General features: G+C 31.9%; 10 protein-coding genes across 10 annotated transcripts, besides 1 other annotated feature; 6 read left to right on the top strand and 4 right to left on the bottom strand.

Annotated features, from left to right (window-relative positions):
- Positions 1-396: 396 nt before the first annotated feature.
- On the bottom strand, positions 397-5,344 carry TVAGG3_0990630 (proteasome activator complex subunit 4 family; the record flags this gene model as incomplete). The annotated part of the gene is made up of 1 exon (XM_001325805.1): positions 413-5,329. The coding sequence occupies one exon, from the start codon at positions 5,327-5,329 to the stop codon at positions 413-415; it is 4,917 nt and encodes a 1,638-aa protein (XP_001325840.1).
- Positions 5,345-5,793: 449 nt separating this feature from the next.
- TVAGG3_0990620 (uncharacterized protein) lies at positions 5,794-6,813 on the bottom strand (the record flags this gene model as incomplete). The annotated part of the gene is made up of 1 exon (XM_001325804.1): positions 5,794-6,813. One exon carries the CDS (start codon positions 6,811-6,813, stop codon positions 5,794-5,796), a length of 1,020 nt encoding a protein of 339 aa, XP_001325839.1.
- A 13-nt stretch (positions 6,814-6,826) lies between these two features.
- Positions 6,827-8,985, bottom strand: TVAGG3_0990610 (uncharacterized protein; the record flags this gene model as incomplete). Its single annotated transcript, XM_001325803.2, has 1 exon — positions 6,827-8,985. A coding segment is annotated over one exon (2,159 nt), but the record flags the coding sequence as incomplete, so codon positions are not given.
- Positions 8,986-9,226: 241 nt separating this feature from the next.
- On the top strand, positions 9,227-10,754 carry TVAGG3_0990600 (uncharacterized protein; the record flags this gene model as incomplete). Its single annotated transcript, XM_001325802.2, has 1 exon — positions 9,238-10,695. The coding sequence occupies one exon, from the start codon at positions 9,238-9,240 to the stop codon at positions 10,693-10,695; it is 1,458 nt and encodes a 485-aa protein (XP_001325837.1).
- A 1,408-nt stretch (positions 10,755-12,162) lies between these two features.
- On the top strand, positions 12,163-12,399 carry TVAGG3_0990590 (N-acetylmuramoyl-l-alanine amidase family; the record flags this gene model as incomplete). The annotated part of the gene is made up of 1 exon (XM_051254142.1): positions 12,163-12,399. One exon carries the CDS (start codon positions 12,163-12,165, stop codon positions 12,397-12,399), a length of 237 nt encoding a protein of 78 aa, XP_051079716.1.
- A 24-nt stretch (positions 12,400-12,423) lies between these two features.
- TVAGG3_0990580 (uncharacterized protein) lies at positions 12,424-12,639 on the bottom strand (the record flags this gene model as incomplete). Its single annotated transcript, XM_051254141.1, has 1 exon — positions 12,424-12,639. One exon carries the CDS (start codon positions 12,637-12,639, stop codon positions 12,424-12,426), a length of 216 nt encoding a protein of 71 aa, XP_051079715.1.
- A 69-nt stretch (positions 12,640-12,708) lies between these two features.
- On the top strand, positions 12,709-13,244 carry TVAGG3_0990570 (uncharacterized protein; the record flags this gene model as incomplete). Its single annotated transcript, XM_051254140.1, has 1 exon — positions 12,709-13,244. A coding segment is annotated over one exon (536 nt), but the record flags the coding sequence as incomplete, so codon positions are not given.
- A 694-nt stretch (positions 13,245-13,938) lies between these two features.
- On the top strand, positions 13,939-14,346 carry TVAGG3_0990560 (uncharacterized protein; the record flags this gene model as incomplete). Its single annotated transcript, XM_051254139.1, has 1 exon — positions 13,939-14,346. The coding sequence occupies one exon, from the start codon at positions 13,939-13,941 to the stop codon at positions 14,344-14,346; it is 408 nt and encodes a 135-aa protein (XP_051079713.1).
- A 150-nt stretch (positions 14,347-14,496) lies between these two features.
- Positions 14,497-18,877: part of a mobile genetic element that runs on past the window's edge.
- Positions 15,236-16,135, top strand: TVAGG3_0990550 (uncharacterized protein; the record flags this gene model as incomplete). The annotated part of the gene is made up of 1 exon (XM_051254138.1): positions 15,236-16,135. One exon carries the CDS (start codon positions 15,236-15,238, stop codon positions 16,133-16,135), a length of 900 nt encoding a protein of 299 aa, XP_051079712.1.
- On the top strand, positions 16,168-16,869 carry TVAGG3_0990540 (uncharacterized protein; the record flags this gene model as incomplete). The annotated part of the gene is made up of 1 exon (XM_001325800.1): positions 16,168-16,869. One exon carries the CDS (start codon positions 16,168-16,170, stop codon positions 16,867-16,869), a length of 702 nt encoding a protein of 233 aa, XP_001325835.1.

Raw genomic sequence — 18,877 nt, 5'->3', positions numbered from 1 at the left:
TTAACAATATTTGACAATTATCCTATGCGTATATTTCTCATTTCAGAGCTTGGAAGGCCAAAACAAAAGTGTCATATATTGGTCCGATTAAATTTCGGAATATCAGCAAGAATATTTAATATATATCAGCTGATTATCAATAATGCTTAATAAAACCAGCTTAAAAACCGAAATGACACGATAAATTTCCTTTTTTATTGTAATGGTGTTGACAATATAATAGTTACATCTATTATAATTAAAATGTCATATTTTTTAACCATTTACTCAAACTGTAACAAAAAATTATTTTGAATATTTTTTTTCTATAAATGAGAAGACATGTATTAGTATATTTATGAGAAAAATAGATTGATTTTTTAAAACAATACAAGTTTTATTCTATATATTCTACTTAAAAAAAATATTTTTTTTAGCAGAAATAACTTGGCCTTAATGAAGCTCTGAATGGCGCCAGTGTTTCTGCAGCTGATTTCATTAGATTTGATTCATTTGTTGACCAGAAATCAGAGAAAGATTGAGAAATAGTTGGTTCCACAGCTTTATCAGTTTCCATTGCGTCGGAAAGAATCTGGAAGCAATCAATTACGTATTGAGGGACATCATCAAACATTGTTGTTCCATTGATCAAAGCGTACAAAGCTTTAGCTCCTGCGAGTCTTGTTTGTATCTGTTGGTCATGTAACATGGCTGAGAATCTTGGAATCAAGTCACAAATTCTCACTGAAAAAGACATCGAATGATGGCAAATGAAAGTCAACAATTGTGCTGCTGCATCTTGAACATCTGTGTGGTTTGTTCCCAATCCAACAATGACAACATCTTCAACAATTTGAGGCATGACTTCGTCATCATCAAATAGGAAGTATGATGATGCTAGGAACGACTCAATGATCAAGATTAAAACGCATTGTATTTGCCATGGATGTTGAGAAATTTTTAAAAATTCTGCCAATATTCGTTTGACAACTTCTTTTCCTTCATTTGGACCAACAGGATACTTGGAAATAGAGCCAAGCCAATTGGAAGAAGCAACAGCACATAAACCTGCTCTTGCCAATTGTTCTTTGTCTTCATCTTTTCCTGTGATATATGTTGCCCATTTTTGGAAATGTGACAAAACAAATTCTCCCATTGAAAGTGTTGCCAAACTCTGTACACCAAAGGAAGAGACAACAAATCTGTTGATGAAATCTTCGTTGTCAGTGGTATCAACAAATTTTGACAGTAAATCCAATGATGCCTGATTTCTGCCACGTAAATCAACGTCAAATGTCAGAGAAACCATTTGAATTAATGCTCTGACAGAACTTTCTCTTATTTGTTCGAAAGAAAGTGCCTGGTTTGAGAACAAAGGAACAGTTGCAATTGCGCATATCTTTTCTGTCAATCCCTTGATCTTAAAGGCAACATCCAGAAGTATATCAGTTATCAAAGAAACAGCTCTTGCAGCCCTTAAATTGTCATCTGTTGGAACACATGTCAAAATGTGTTCGTACAACCAAAACAATCTTCTTGGATCCATCTCATTGAAACACATGAAAAATGAAAGATACCAAAGAGAATGATATACAGGATCGCATGTACTTAATAATCTCGTGACGAAAGGTAAAACAAACTCAGAAACTTGTTTTACATATGAATAAGGACGAGATTTAACAGAATGCAAAACTCCTGCAAATATTTCTGCAGCAACAACATGTTGAGGAACTAAAGATTGTGAGTTAATCATCACAGAAGCTCTGTCGAAGAGTTTATGAGTGAAATTGATGCCAAGGAATCTACATAATGCACACCAAAATGCAACTCTTGTCTTCGAGAAATTGTCATCTTTGTGGATTTGTGCGTCAACTAAATATGTAATCATTTGTTCCAATGGATCTCCGAGTTCTTCCAAAGTGTCGAAAAGAACTTTGTGCATCTTTACACGTTCTTCTGCATCTTCGTTAGGGAAGTATTTCTTGATTGTTTCGATATCCAAGTATTCTTCTTTTGTAAGGAATTTTGGCATTTTACTGGCTTGTGTTGGCATTCTTCTGTCTTCAAATGCTGCATCATCATAGTTTTCTTCGTTTATCTCGGAAATTTTGACACCTTGAGGACGAGGAATTCTTGGGATGAATGATTCAATGAGTGTTGGCATTATACCAATGACACATTCTCTTACAGCCCTGTCATCCGTTTTGATCAATGATAAAACGAAAGTCAAAATTTCTGCATCAAAAACTAATGGTTGACCGAAAATTATTGCGCAAACTAAAGCTGCTGCGTAATTCCATGTTTCGCGACTACTTGGATACAAAGAGTTCTTCTTGATAGCTTCTTTTGCAAACCATTTCCTCAACTCACTGAACGGTTTGTCACTGATTTCATCGTCTTGAATATTGTCACTTTTTGACAAATATTTCGGACTAAACAAATAATCACCAGAATCAGTTTGATCCAATAAGATAACGATTACTTGTCTTAATGATCTTGCCGAGTCCAAATGTTCATCAGGAGATAATTGTATGCAGATAGCCAATGCTGCTCTCATTATCATGTAAAATGTTTTTCTGTTCATGTAACAATTTGGCAAAGCAGTGATTATATCACTTATTCCAGCGATTATATCATCTTTCTTTCCGATTCCTTCGATTTCTTGGGACTCTGACTTTCCAACTTTCTCTAATAAGTCAATAGCCTTATCAAACAAGTCGAAGAAATTGTCATGGAACGATGCAGTTGTTACAGAAATATAACTTGTTGCGGCATTTCTTATTTTCTCATAAGAATGTGTTGCCAATTTAAATGCGTGTTCTAAAACAGTTCTCGTGCATTTAGGGAATCTTACATGCATCAAAGAATGTCTCAAAGAATACAATTGAAGACCTTTCCAATAAGCAACATTATATGTCATTGCTTCTAATTGAGGAGCCAATAAAACAACATGTCCTGTATCAGCATTGTAATTATGCTCTGTTGTCAAGCCTTCTATTTCGCTGGCAATGTGATCTCTTGGTGCATTTGCATACTCTAAAATCTTTAATGCTTGCGAAATGGCTCTTCTATTGAATTTTTCTGAGGAAATAACGGTTACTAACAAATCAACGGTTTCTAAGAATCTTTGTGCAATTCTTTGATCATGGAATCTTTCAAGAGGGGGTGTTGTCATTCCTTCTTTATCATTGTAGTGAGGAATGTCATCGGAAGAGACAGCAGCGAGTGTTCCTTTGATGATTGATCTGCAGATAGTTATTCCTTGGAGTTGTTCATCTCTGTTTTTGCTTTCAATCAATTCTTTGGCCGCTGACAAACAGCTCTTTATCAAATTGTCAGCTTTTTCAATTGATTCCTCTTTCGGAACATGCCATTTCAAATCAATCTGTTTGGAATTGACGTATCCTGTCTTCTTAGGAAGCATCGGATAAGTATTCAACATATTCTTTAATATCCATTTCATTACTGCACATGATTCATCTCTGATCTTTTTGTTCGTATTGATAAAACCGCCAAGAATTGTGACGGTTAACTGTTCCATTTTTTCTAAGTAAAATTGGTCAGTTTGTCTGGCCAATGCCTTCAAAATTGTGTACTGTTTAAGTGTTGTTGCTTTGAGAGCTTCTTCAGCGAATATCGGTGGTGCGTAGTTATCTAACGCTTCGACAATGGAACTGAGCGCTTGTCCATTTATGTCTTCCACTTTGTTTTTGACCATTTGAGCAATTTTAGTGGCCATGTGAGGTGGAATTGTTGAAATCAAACGTGACATTGTTGTCAAAATCTCTCCTAACGAAGGAATGAAATCTTCTCCAATTGCGTGTTCACAGAACTCTATACAACGTTGTGTAATAGTAAATATAAATTGTTCATGTTCTTTTGTTAAAGGAACTGTTGTCGCAATGAACGAAATCAATGAGAAAACAACAGATGATTTAGTTGTATCCATGAATGAAATTTCTTCTGCAGATCTGACAACCAATGGCATGAAATCTTGGAAACATTCGCCTGAATAAATAACTGCTGGTGCAATTGCAAGCAAACTCTGGATCGCTGTTGTCTTGAGATGCTCGTAATTGAATGAATACTGGATGGACTGTATGACAGGTGGTATAACAATGCTTGGACAGATTTGCGCAAATTTAATAATATTATTCAAAGGAGGGTTTTCGTGGAATTGGTTCATAACAATAAGTCTTATAAGTTGTTCAGCAAACCATGCATGATCTTCCGAATTAAATGGCTCTAATTTTGCCATTTCTGGAAAATCTCGGTCGTATTTAACTCTCTTTGAATATTCATTGATCAATTCATCGATGAACAGGATTGGTGCATCAAACTCGCCATCGCTATCATCACTATCTGTGTTTACTGTGCATAATGGAGCTATGATATATAACATTCTGGAAAGAAGTGATCTGGTTTGCATCCTGGTAGATCCTGTAAGTAGATGAGCAACGATTTGTGCGAAAAGTGCTAATATTTCGTCCAATGTCGCACAATCTTTGTAAAATTGAGAATATAATTCTGGATTGATGCCAACAGCTTGAGGAAGAGGTGTTTCGAGTAACGCTGTTGGAATACCCATATGCGTGGCCGCAACATTGAAAATGAATGGTAACATATCCGACCAAGGAACATCTTCGTAGCCTTGACGCGATAATCTGGCGAAAAGCTCGAAGAATTGAAAGTCGTAGGAGATTGATCTGTAAAGTGTCCAAAGATTTCTAAACATCGTTAACCAAATGTTATGTTTGTTATGATTAACAGGTAAGAAAAGAGTAAGCTGGGAAATTCCAAGAGTAAACGTCTGGTAGTGTGGATCGAGAATCATTTTCCACTCATTCAGCATTTTTTCTGTGGCCGATTCTTCCCAATAGTTTCTGGCGTATCTGATGAAGATAATAAGCGTTTCAATGAATTTAGAAGGGTATTTTGTGTATCGTGTCTTAGAGTGCGAGAGCATAGAATCGTAGAGAATTTTGTAAATTGGTTTCCAATCAAATTTGAGATTTAACTTAATGTGTTTTGGCTCTATAATAGAAACAAAGAGTTGGGCAGCAGTAGATACGAGTGTTAAGTGCTTAGATGTAATGATAAAGTTGTATAAAATATATCCAATCTTTTCAAGCTCGGCTGCCGTCAATGTAAATGTCTCAAATGAAGTGTATACATCAAGAGCATTAAACCAATAATCAATTTGATCAGGCTTACCTTCTTGAATGTATTTCTCTAAATTTGCAAAGATGGCCTCTTTCCAATTTTGCTCTTCTTCAAGTAAATGAGTTCGGATGTATGGAGGAAGAAGATGCCGCTTGTGTTCGGCTAGTTTTACATTCGTTAAACTCATTCGAATAAAGGACACTTGATTTAACCGAAAATTAGCCTCAAAAATTTTCAATCATTCTAAAATTTTGTCACTTTTATGATTTTGATGGAGATTTTGGTACTTCTTTAGCGCATCAATTTGGTTATGAGATATTTCCATTTTTTATGAGATTGCAGTTACCGAAATATCCTTAAAGTCACTCGAAAGACGTTTATTTCTGGAAACAATTAATGAGACATATGAAATTGCATATTCGCATTTGGTATTTGATATCAGACATCAAAAGCTATTCGATTTTGATTACTCCTGAAAGTGTATTAAAAGTTTTCAGAATAAATTAATTTTGTTCTCAGTAAATATGAGTCGTGGTCATAGCTTCCATCATAAATTCGAGGTGCATTCCTATATTCTTCATATCCAAAATCACTAAATTGAAAAACCTATCATAAAAATAATATCAAACAAACAATTTTATTATAAAAACATTATTCATCACTTAATGACTCAACTTCTCTATAGTCTGATAATGCTTGAGCAATTTCATTAGCATTTGCTTTCTTTATCATCTCAATTTTATGATTGGCCGCAAGATTTGCCGCATTCATAACATCTGTGAGCTTGTTCTTTGCAACATTCGCTTCATTCTTCATTTCTTCCAATTCCTTCTCTAATTTTTCGCATTTCAAACTTAATTCTTGCTGATCATCAACCATCTTTCTAATTATTTCATGATTTGGTTGATAAGTTGGCGCGAAAGAAGCTGCTGTCAATGATTTAGTTATATTATTAATCAATGACATCGACTCAGTTAAATAAGGCAAAACACAGGGCAAAATTGAATCTGCAGGAATTTGAGAAAATTCTTTCATCATCAACTCGATTTTCTTGATGTACCTCGAGTATAATTCATTGGAAGGAGAGAATGATTTATTGGATGTGATCTCAGTATCAATTTCTTTAAGTATCTTAGTGATGTTCTGAGTACAATTTGATGTAGTTTTGATCAAATTCATCTGAGTTTTTGTCAAATTAACCATGTCAGGAATAGACATGAAATCGACATCATCTGGACCAACATTTCTGCAGATTTCTTTGATAGTTTCCTTCTGCAAATCAGTCTTTGTAGCCTTTATTAATTCAATGCCTTTGAAGATGAATTCAAAGATTTCATCATTGCTCTTCTTGAGGATTTCTTCTTTAGAAACTTTTTCTGGAGAATTAATCAAAACACAAGTATCTGCAGCAAAGTTTCTCAAAGACTTGAGCGATTCCATTTTGTTAGTAATACTATGTTTGAGTTGCTTCATCAGCATATCCATAGGAACATACGAATAACTTGCAGCAGGAGAACCTTCAACAATTGAACAAATATCAGCAATTTTTTGTTTAATTTCTGATTTTTGTTCTTCATCATTTGACATTCTTCTCCTTATTGAACTACGAGCACTGAGATTGGATGGAGCAGCGGAAATGCCACTTGCATTACTTAATCTTCTTGGAGTCATAGTCTGTGCGAAGTTAGGAGCTTGAGGAGTTAATGTTAATTCTTCTCTTTTTGCTCTTGATTTTTGAGAAACAATTATTGAATTTCTTCTTGAAGGAGATCTCGATCCTTGAGCAGAGGATTGAGGAGAAGACACAACTAAGTTCTGTTGTATCTCAGGAGCTTCAAGAATTGAAGACATGACAGCTTTAAGCTGTTGTTCAGATGCATCTCTGAATCTGATTTGAGGAATTTTCAGAGAATGAAGCATCTGTGATAAGAAACTACAAAGGAATTGTCTGAAAGCAAATCTTTCATTTTCTTTTGTATCATGTAACTCCAATAACTCAGAAATACGTTTTTTGAGATCAGTAAAAGTATTTTGAGTTTTAGATGTGTTTGAAAGTTGTTCTTCAAGCTTAGTCTTGAACTGATTTAATGCATTTATGGTTTCTTTGTTAGTGTTCTTATTTAATTCATTTGATTCTTCGAGAGATTGTTTTAATCTTTTAATTTCTTCTTTTTGATCTAAAATGAAACGGCCAACCATATCTCTCATTCTATCATTAGTCAAGTTCTTGAGTTCTTGTGGTTTGTAGTTGCAATATTCAGTTAATGTCAAGTGAAGAAATTCATCTAAAGTATTATTAGTCGGATTTATGTTTTTAAGCTCCTGATCAAGTGCCCTTCTTGTATTTTCCATTGCTTGAATAGTATTTTCTATTATATTTGGTAAATGTTCATTAGAATTTGTATCTTTTCCAATAAGTTTTTCTCTGTATGAGCTAAGAATATCTTTACTTTCGGAAATCTCATTGTTAAGCTTAGATATGGTTTTCTTTTGATTGTCAAGCGTCTCTTGGACACTAGTAATTATACAATCAATTTTTGTTTTTGTTGAATCGGATTTAGATGAAATATTTACAGGACTGAGACTTTGTATCTGATTCAATGTGTCTCTATATATTCTTTCTGTTTCTAAATTAAATTTCTTTTGTAATTCTTCTTTGAACTCCCTGTTTTCTTTATTACGTTCACTAAGAGAAGATGTTGGATTGATATCTTGTAATGCTTCAATTCTTGTGTTGAGTTTATGAACTTCAAGATTATGATTATCTTGAAGTTGTTTAACAGTATTAAGAATATCTTGGAGTGTATCTTCATGATTAGTAGATTCACTTGGCTCCTCTAATCCAAGATGAAAACAGATTTGCGGGATGAAAATATCATAAGGATCTTGTGGATGAGGAGGAAACTCTTGCATTGACGAAATACTTCGACTAGTTGCACGAGGAGATGGTAGTGGTGTTGTTTGCTGTTGAGATGTAGGCAATCCAACACTTTCAATAAGATTATGTAAAGCAGTTGAAAAAGATGGAATTTTCTCGAATATTTCTGTAATTTCATGGACAAAATTATGAATTCCGTTTAATAAAGGAATAAATTCTACAAAATCAGCATGGAATAATTTAATTAAAGAATCACCATTAGGAACCACTAGTCTTTGAAGGTTCATAACATGAGGTATCTCGATTTCCATCTTTCTGGAAATTTGTTTATATCTTTCGATAATATGCGAAGATTTATCAGGAGTAATTTCATCAAAATTGGCATCTTGAAGAAAATCATGTAAGTCAATTTGCGCTTGATCTAGATTCTGTTTTAAAAATGATTCGTATTGCTGATAAATTGACCGAGTTCGATGATCAGAATAACATATTGCTCCGTATTTATTAATATTCGTAGCCATGGATTTTACTAGCATAAACAAATGATCTGTGTATAAACTTTCCATTGAATTATCGATATTTTCGAATGATAATAGTAATTCACCGAAATCAAGTGTAAATTGTCTGCAATTTTCTTTTATTTCTGGTCCAATTTCAACTTGAGTATTTCTTAACGCAATTCTCTTTGCCAAAACCGAACAATTCGAGCAAAATTTTGAATAACGAGATTTCAGAGAGGCAAAATTTGTGAAAATCCGATCAACTCCATTTGGAATATGTAGCTGACGAAGTCTTGTGATCATACTTTCGAGTTGATGAAATTCTTTCTGAAAAATTTGAAGTGGTGTTAATTCGGAAAGATTTTTGACACCAGTTGGTAATGTCATTGATGGAGATGATATTCGTCTTGGAGAAGCTACAGGAGTTTTGGATCTAGGAAGCTGTTCAGTCCTATTAAGCTTCATAGATTTTAGCTCTTATTTTAACGTAATATTTTATATTTTATCCGTGTTTACATTGAATTCTTCTCAATATTTTCAATAGTCGCGGAATTATTTAGAAAAAAATAAGCAAAAAATCATCATCTGAGAAAATAAGAAAGAATCGCCTGTAAATGATGAAATGTATGGTTAGATTTCATCTGGTGGATGATAATCAAGATGTAAATAAGGGAGATTGGAGATTTGTATTCAATTTGGATACAAGAAAGTGACAAAATGAAATCTACAAATCAAAATTTAGTTTTATTGGCATCTGACAAGACTATTCCACCAGATATTGATGTATATGAGCTAGAACCGTATCTCCTTTTCATGCCAGGAAAGTTTAAGGACACTTCTGTTGATTATCAAATGAAATTAATTCAACATTTCCAAGATTCACTTGATATTCTTAATAACGCAATAAAAGAGAGCGATGAATTGTTAGCCAAGCAAATTGAAAGAGTTAAAGAGATACAAAAGAAAGTTCCAAATAATTTACAGATTACAAATGCAAATAGAGATGATGTAATTAAATATTATGCTTTATTCGAGGCTCAACAACATCTTAGCAATAAATTAGAGCATACACATCTCGCTTCTTGTCGAGAATATGGCGATCTTTTACAAAGACTTCTTAAATTCACAGAATGGCTAGTTCAGCATCCACATTTAATTTATGTGAACCTAAAAAGAGCCTTACCAAGCGTTGCTGCAAAAACTTATCACGCCGATCAAAAAGTTTTCAGAGAATCAAGAGCAATAAATCTTGCTTACCGCGAACAAATTGCAATTTGTAACTGCTACCCGCCAAACTACGTATTTATTAACGCAAACAAAGTTTTTTGCCAAAATGCAGTTGATCAAGCAATGGCAGCAAGAAAAGCAGCTACATCATACTTTGAAGAAATACCAGTCGAAGATGACTTATTTGAATTCTTCGATTCTCAATTTGCTCCACTTTCGAAAGAAAATCTTGTTCCAATAAAAATTGCATCAGATTTCGATTCAGTTAACTCATGGCTTGAACGAGCTATTGATGTAATGGTGAAATACGATGGAATTGAGAATACAGAGCGAAAAGAAGTTATTGTTATATTATTATTACGTTATTTGTTCAGAAGAACATATCCATTGCTCAAACCAGAGCTTTACCATAGTCCAAGCCTCTTAAGAACCATGGAATTCGTTGCAAATAGAACTCCAATTGAAAATAATGTTCCAGAGAAGTATATTCCGGCAAAATTACGAAACGAACCTACTAAAGTTTTGTTTAAGAGCAATTCCATTGCATCTGCACCTGTAGAATGGCTAAATCTTGTTCAATTTAAGGTATGTCCTTTAGATATGGCATATTGTATCTTCAAAGTCCACGAAAGCCTATCAATTATGGTTACTTTAGAAGCATCCCATGGAAATCCTGATACTTCTGACTTCTTTGCCCAAATGCCAGGATTTGATGACATTTTTGACATCTGGATTTGTCTTTTGTCAGTTGCTACTATATGTGATCCAGCAGGAATTGTCCAATACATCATGAAATGGTCGAGATTGACTGGATTTCCTCACAGATTTATGGCTTGCTGCGCCTACTTGGAGGCAGCCGTGGAGCAGCTTAACAACAGGATCTCTCTGTTGCCAGAACTTTGTCCGCCAAAACCTGTAGTTCATGAAGAGATTATTCTTCCTGAATAACTTTTTTTTATTAGTTTTTATTGTTTTATTAAAATTTTCTATTGCGCATATATACTAAACATGATATTTATGTTACACAGGATTGATTTGAAGATAATGATCAAATAATTTTTAAGTAGTATATATGACGGGTTTTGTGACTTTTTTTGTAAACGTAAGAATTCATACATTATTGAACAATTTTGTATCATTTTTTTTAACATATGAAGTAAAAAATGTATGATTCTTACGGTTTTTATTCTTACGTTTTTGAATAAATCAAGATTTAAAAAATTTTCAAAATTGTAAGACATTTACACTCAACCCATACATAATGAAATAAAAAATAAAATTTTTTAAAAATAAACACATTAAAAATTAACATTAATTTTAAAATAATTTATTTATCTTTTATAAAAGAAGCTATATATAGATGATGTCAGATATTCCGCGATTAATTAAACATCATTTAAATCCTGAATGGGTTAAACTTCAATTTAAAAATAAACTTTAAAAATTCATGTCTTACATTTTTGAATAATTTATTTTTTTATTTCGTAAGAAAATGAGTGGATCAAGATTCGTAACCGTCAATCAATTAATGGATGCTCTTTCACCAATTCTTGAAAATGTTAAACAAGTAGATGTTTATTTCGATGATTATGTAGAAAGTTTATATTATAAAGGTAAGTTTAATATTAAACCTATTGCTTTTGCATTTGATAATAAATTAATTGAAAATGTAAAAATTTGGGAATTAATTCCGAATATTGAATTTATAACAAATATTAATGATAAATGGTTTAAACGAATTCCAACCACAAAAGTTCTTTGTAAATTAATGATCAAAACTGAGGAAAAAGAATTTAACGGGTTTAAATATCATCCAAATAAAGTTTCAGAACTAGAAAATGAAAAACTTCAGAAAAAATTAAACGATAGACTTTCAAATGATCATATTGAAAAAATAAATAAACTAGCAGAAGTTGCATTTAATAATGAAATATTTGATGAATATAACCTTGAACTCAGTGATGGGCTTTAAGGACCCGGGCTCAACGAGTCATGATTTATGAAATCAATAATTTGATTTATTCGCTCTTCAATAATTTCTATTCTTTTTGTTAAATCATCTATTTTCATTAATGAGGTGATTCTTGATTGAGGAATAGATTTCAAACTAACCACTCCTTTTATTTTTGAAATTTTGAATCCATCAACTTTAAACATTTTATTCAATTTACACGTTGTCAATTCTTCAAATAATTTTTTATTATTAGCATAATAGTCATTAAATTCTTCAACAGATGAAAAAATTTTTATTTCAGTAATTGGTTTAACAACGTTTATTTTTTGTTGAACATTTCCACTTTCATTTATTTCTTCCTCCTTTGTTTCATTTATTTTTAAAATCGGTTTCATTTATCATTAAATAAAAATTAGAATATAAGTGATGAAATATATTTTTTAATTAATATTAAATCAGAAATGGCGGCAGGATTCTTTAAAAAATTATGGGATGGAATTAAGAAAGCTGCGGGTTGGGTTTATAAAAAGGTTATTAAACCTGTTGCAAACTTTTTGGCACCAGTAGCGAAAACGGCAGGAACTATCATAGGTGGAGTATTAGGTACTAAAGCAGGTAACCCGGCGATGGGAGCACAAGCAGGTAACGCAATTGGTGGAATAGCTGAAGGAATACTTAATAAAATAGGAGGTAAATAGTGGAAAAATAAATAAATATTATTTTTATCTTAGTATTGGTTGTAGTCTTTGATAAACTTTTTCTCCTTTATTTAAAATTTCTCTTATTGGGGCAGCTTTTGGCGTTATTGATTCAGCAACGTCACTAATTGCTTCTTTATTCTTAAATATCCAATTTGCTCCTTTCTTCATTGTTTCCCAAACTTTATGCGCTCCTCTTTTTACTTTATCCCACAGTTTCTTAAAGAATCCTGCAGCCATAGTTGATTATTTCATTAAAATTAAAAATTCATTTTCATCTTTTAATTTTGATTTTTTATTTATTAATAAATGACGACAAACTATTTAGTACCAAACACCAAACCGATTAATGGAAATGTGTTTCATTCATTCGAAAAGATAAATGAAATATTCGCAAAGAATGATGGTAGAAGATATTATAGAGAACTTGAAAGTTCATGCTATGACTCTGATGCTCCATATTTTGATGATAAACAAACTCATTTAAGAATTACAAATCCGGCTCATGATGTGAACCAATTAGGTGACACATATATTAAACGCAAAGTTAAAGCAACTCTAGTTTCAAATAAAGCTTTCACATGTGATGCCGCTTTTAAATGCATGCGTTTATTCGTTGGTTACAAATCATCAAATCAAAGCTTTAAACAATTAGAAGTAGAAACCGAAAGAGGTGATGCCGGTTATCTTCAGATGGATTGCGCCCGTGAATCTTTCGCATTTGCAACATATAAACCAAAATCAGAAAGGAAAGTTAAAAAGTTTGTTCATTCGTTATATAATAATGTTCAAAAATATGATAACTCAGTATGTGGTAAATATATTGACCCTTCAGAAGTTTTCAAGAAAGCAAATGAAGAAGTTGATATCACTTTTGATATGATTATTCCGGTAAATGATTTGTTAGCATTTCAGGCGTTCGATGATTATCCTAAATCATTTGGTGAAATCATTCTTAAATATTATGTTTTCAGGGATACTTTAGTATTTTGTCAGGTTGACCCGTTAAGAGTTGCTGATTTACAAAATTATGTTTATGAAAAGATAACTGATGAAAATTATGAAAAGATTATGAATCATGTTTATAAATATGATCGCAAATTCCAACAAATCGGACTTCCTGCCAAATTAATTACAAGCTTAGCCGCTACATCTGCTGACGCAACAGTTGATGACGTTATTATTTCATGCACAAAGATGGAAGTTTTAGAGGATAAATGCATTACACCAGGATATTTAATTGAAGAATCAGTTAAAGCAATACCACGTTTATTCAGTAAGGAAGATCCATTCATGATTCCAGCTCAACATATTGACGTTCGTTCACTAAATGGAGGTTGCATCACTCCTGAAGGTATCAGCTCAGATTTCTCATACGCTCTTCATAATGTTACAGATGTTGTGTTAGCATTTCCGAAGAATGCAATGCAAAGAACAGTTTTAGAAAATCCAATGCTTCGAGGTCTTCAGGTCACTATAGATTCCAGAAACTTCCCCGATCAAGCGATGACCACAGTGGGTGACATATTCTTTACACGTATGCTTCAAGCTTCTGATTTAGATGGAGTGAATGAATGCACGGAAGAATACGAGGACTCATTAACTAGACCACTAAATGCAGATGATGGCACGCCATTAGCTAGAACATGGAAAGACCAAACTTCATTCTTATGCACTATTCCAGTTCAACGTGATGGAGCGGGTATATTCTTTGATGGATTAGAAACTTTCAATTCACAAGTTACAGTACAAGTGAAAGCCTATCCAATCATTCAGGGTGAAAATGACACTTACTGTTCAAAAGTGACAAATCCTCCTCAGGTTTGGTTTACTAGGACTACATATTGGACATGGACACCAGATGAAGGTTTGAAATATCATCCAACAGGTACACCACCGCAGTATAGAAGTTCATATGATGAAATATTGATGAATAGAAATGTTTAAAATTATAAATTTATTTTTGATTAAATGGATTTAAATTCATCCACTCCTTATGAAGAATTAGCGGGAGTATATAATACATACGTAGATGATATGATTAATGAAGCATTGAGTGATAATAGAAATGCTCTATCTAAGGAAAAATTAATGAAAATTCCATATTCTGAATGTTACTTAAATTCAATCACTGCAGCAATTGGTAAACAGAATAAAGGTAAAACATTAACGATATTAAAACAAATTATCATTATTGCTAACACTTCCCCCATTCACATGTGTTAATTTATATCAACCGTTCAGGTTCACCTTCAGATGATACATTTGAATCTTTAAAGCATTTAATCAAAATTCCAATTATTTATTTATCACAAGAAGAAGCAGAAGATTATTTAAAAAACTTTTTAATGTATAAAGAATTATATAATACAATCAAGAAGCAAGGATTAGAGGATAAAATTATTGATAAACAACGGGATGAATTATTTGAAACACTTTCTATTTCAAATTTTGATAGAGAATTTTTGCATTCACTAATTTTTCTAGATGATGCCGTGAAATCAAAACTAATAACTAATGAGAAATCATATTTTAATCAGTTATTAACTCAATGTCGACACATTCAGTGTTCATTCTTCATGGCTGTTCAATATTTCAAAGCATTAAGCACAAACATTAAATCAAATCTATCAACCCTTTTCATTTTCAGGGTTTAGTCGTCAACAGTTGAACGTTATGCTTTATCAAGTGAATTTACCAATGAGCATTAATGAACTTTACACACAATATCAGCAATTAGGAGAACATGGAAAAATAATAGTTGATTTAAATAAAGGAGGTGTTAAATTTGATTAACTTTTTATAATTAATTTTTATTTTTTATTTATAATTAAACATGACAGAAATAGCAAATCTTCTACAGGTTCCATTAAAACAAGGGACAAACAAAAGGGGTGTATATAATAGAACTATGAAAGTTCCTGATGGAATGAAAGAATTAGTTCATATTGTTGCTGGTCTTCAAAAAGATGTTAAACAAATGAGAAATGTTTTAACATTACCAGAAGCTCAAGCATATGCCAAACGTCATGGTCCAAATTGGGAAGCACACGAAGCAGACATTACGGGTCCAAATGGAAAACCTGATGGTATAAATGAAGTTTTCGTTACTGATGGTCAAGGTAATATTAAAGTCATAAATGGGTATAAATTAACTGTATCTGATTATCCTAAACGTAAAGCATATAATGAATGTTATCCTATGCAATTTGATGAAAATGGAAAAGCTGTTAAACAATACATTGGAGAAGGTGAAAATGGTCCAATTAATTCATACCGTCGTAATCCATATTCTTATTTCAATGAAGAATTAAATGCTGTTGAAGAGGGACCGGATGGATTACCACGATATTCTAACCCGTTTGATGGTCAATATGCAAATTTGAGACCTGAAATTCCAGCTAAGAAATTCTTTAAAGTTGCTTTATTCGATCCAGTTTTCGCAAATGTTAAAGATGAACTTAAACAGCAATTCCAACCAATTATAGTAGCAAGAATTGCATCAGGTGCTTTATCTCAAGCATTCAAAGATTTAATTAAGAAACCATTATATCAGCAACGAGGTTTAACTTATGATTTAGTTAAGGAATCAGATAAAAGAAAATTTGAGAAATCAGATGATTATAAGAATGCAATTAATGAATATATTAGGTCTATTAATTTCGATGAAAATGCTAAAAATCAACTTCATGAACAAATACAGGGAATAATAGATTCAAAAGTTCCAGCAAAATAAAAGTTTAAATATATTTTTTTATTCGATTATAAATGAGAAGACGTTTCACTAGTCAAAAGAACACTAACGCAAAAGCAGAGATTACGGTTGGTTATAACGTAAATGATGATAAATCACGAATTATTCAAAATGTTAAAGTTAATGTTAGCCCTGAATTAACAAGGTCAGCAACTCAACCAAATTTATTAACTCGTGACTTACCGAAAAAGGAGGAGAATGAAGAAAACCATGAGAATGGAGACCCAATCATTTTATCTGAACCCGGTAAAGAACCCGTTGAAATTCCCACATATCCAACATACCCCCCACCTCTTTCATCAAACATCGAGAACCCAGGAATCTACGATTCCAGTCGCAATGCACCATATAAAATAGACATTAATTCTGAATTAATGAAAATTTACCGTGATATAATAACTGATAATTATGATTCAATAATAAATTTAATTGATCAATCCGGTTTAATTATTTTACCTTATGAATCATTAATTCACATTATTGCCATTCTTTGTGATGTTCAGGATTCAGACGTGAAGATTCAATTTTTCATAGATGATGAGGTTTCATGCTGCGGAACAGTTGCAAAAATAAATCCTATAAAGGATATTAGCACAATTAAGATATCAAAGAACGGAACAACAACTGAACTTCATTTAACATATAATGATATTTATAATAAAATAGTTGATGAATATAAAATATCACTTGAAAAATTCTTTGTTAAGGCCATTTAATATTCAAGCATTAACATTATTGAATAATAATCCTTTGAATCATAATCAATAATAATTGACCTTTCACCAGTTTCTATCGTTTGTTTTATTTCTTTTTGTTCCCCACTATCCGGATCGGTCATTGTAATTGTTTTTGTTATAGTATCAGCTTTATCTTTAACTTCAATCTTTTTTCCATCGGGATATTTAAACCAAAATTCCAAAAATTCGATATTGTCAATCTGTTCATATTTTAATCTATCAATTACATTTTTAATACCATCTGAAAATCTTATGAAATGGTCATTATATGGGTTTGATTGAACTAAATTTGAATGAAGTGAAATATAACCCGATGATGAATATGACATTGACTCATATTTTCTGAAAACACTAAAATTTATAACATGAATGAATTTCTTATTCGTTGAATTTATGAATTCTTGAGGTAATCTTATCCTAGTTTTATTTATCACTGGAAAATAACGCTTTACCATATTTTTAATCGTAATAAAAAAATGTCAATTATCAATATTATTTCGAATAATAGCTGTGAATTAAATTTAACAGTTAGCGGAATTTATAATGTTACTCTCGTTTCTGTGAGTGGTAAATTTAATCCCATTCTTTTAGACCCTTCAGATTATATATCATTTATTAAAGATGACCTTGAAAAAACGTATGATATGTATATAAATAATGTGATAACGAAATGGGATATTAACACGATTTTAAGTTATTTAAATGAATCATTTATCGTATGGTATGAAGAAAATTTTAAATCAAAACCTGATAAACTTTTTGAACTTGATGAAATAAATAACCTTATTAAATTTCCGCTGAAAATTAAATTTTGTACTCCTCATCTTCGTTCATTGTTGGGGATATTAAATTTTGAAAAAGATGTTGGGGATGTTTTGTATTCTGACACTGGTTCCAATTTCATTTTAATCAAATGTGATAAAGTTAATACCCCAATGAGATTTTCACATCAAACATTAGACCCTAACTCTTACCCATCAATACAAAACATTTTATCCATCAACTTAAACATATTTTCTTTATCATATCCGTTTCAATTATCTGGGAATTCATTTATTCTTCATTCAAAAGATTTATCAAATATTAAATTTAGAATAACCGACCTATTTGATTGTGATTTAGAATTCATGAATGAAATATTATGGCAATTTCAAATAGAAAAAATAGCTGATGAGATAACGGATTAAATATTTATTTTTAAATCATAATAAATGATTAAACAACAGCAACCACAACAACTTAAGGCACAGACCATTACATACGCCATATATGCATATAATTCAAAGACGGCAGAACAAACGCAAAGGTTGAAATATGGAGATTTGGAGATAGTATTGAAAAATGACCATTTCGAATTCGTTTGCAAAGGTGGTGCAGTGATATCAAATATAAAAGAAATTTTATTTATGAATTCAAAAATTAAAGGAATAACGGATGATATAACATCAATTCCACCAGAAGAACAGAGATATTACGCATTAAATGCATTTCCTAAAGTTTTGAAGATTGGAAGATTTAATTTAAATGAGGAATTCATAAAAGGTTTCCTAAATGACATAATGAAGAAAGCAGATAAGGAATACGTGGATAGTGAGTTAGAGAAGAAAGCAGATAAGGGACTTGTGGCTAGTGCATTAATGAAGAAGGCAGATAATGAATATGTTAATGAAAAAGATAATGAAATTATAGAAAGGGTTGAATGGTATCATGAATGGACATCAAAGATTTTAAAAACTAAAGCTGATACAGGATGGGTTTCAGGATGTTTAGACCTTAAAGCGGATAAAACTTATGTTAACAATGAGTTAATGAAGAAGGCAGATAAGGAATATGTGGATAGTGAGTTAGCAAAGAAAGCTGATATATCATTTGTTAATGAAGAAATAAAACAATCAGAGGTCTATTTTACTCCACCATTTTTAAATTTTATGAAATCATCAGATAAAACCTTTGATATAGATTCTTTTGAATGGATATGTTTCGATGG

Source organism: Trichomonas vaginalis, chromosome I (genome assembly GCF_026262505.1).
Source record: "Trichomonas vaginalis G3 chromosome I, whole genome shotgun sequence".
Taxonomy (NCBI): domain Eukaryota; phylum Parabasalia; order Trichomonadida; family Trichomonadidae; genus Trichomonas; species Trichomonas vaginalis.
The sequence above is the reverse complement of the archived record's forward strand: the minus strand, read 5'-3'. Positions and strand labels throughout refer to the sequence as shown.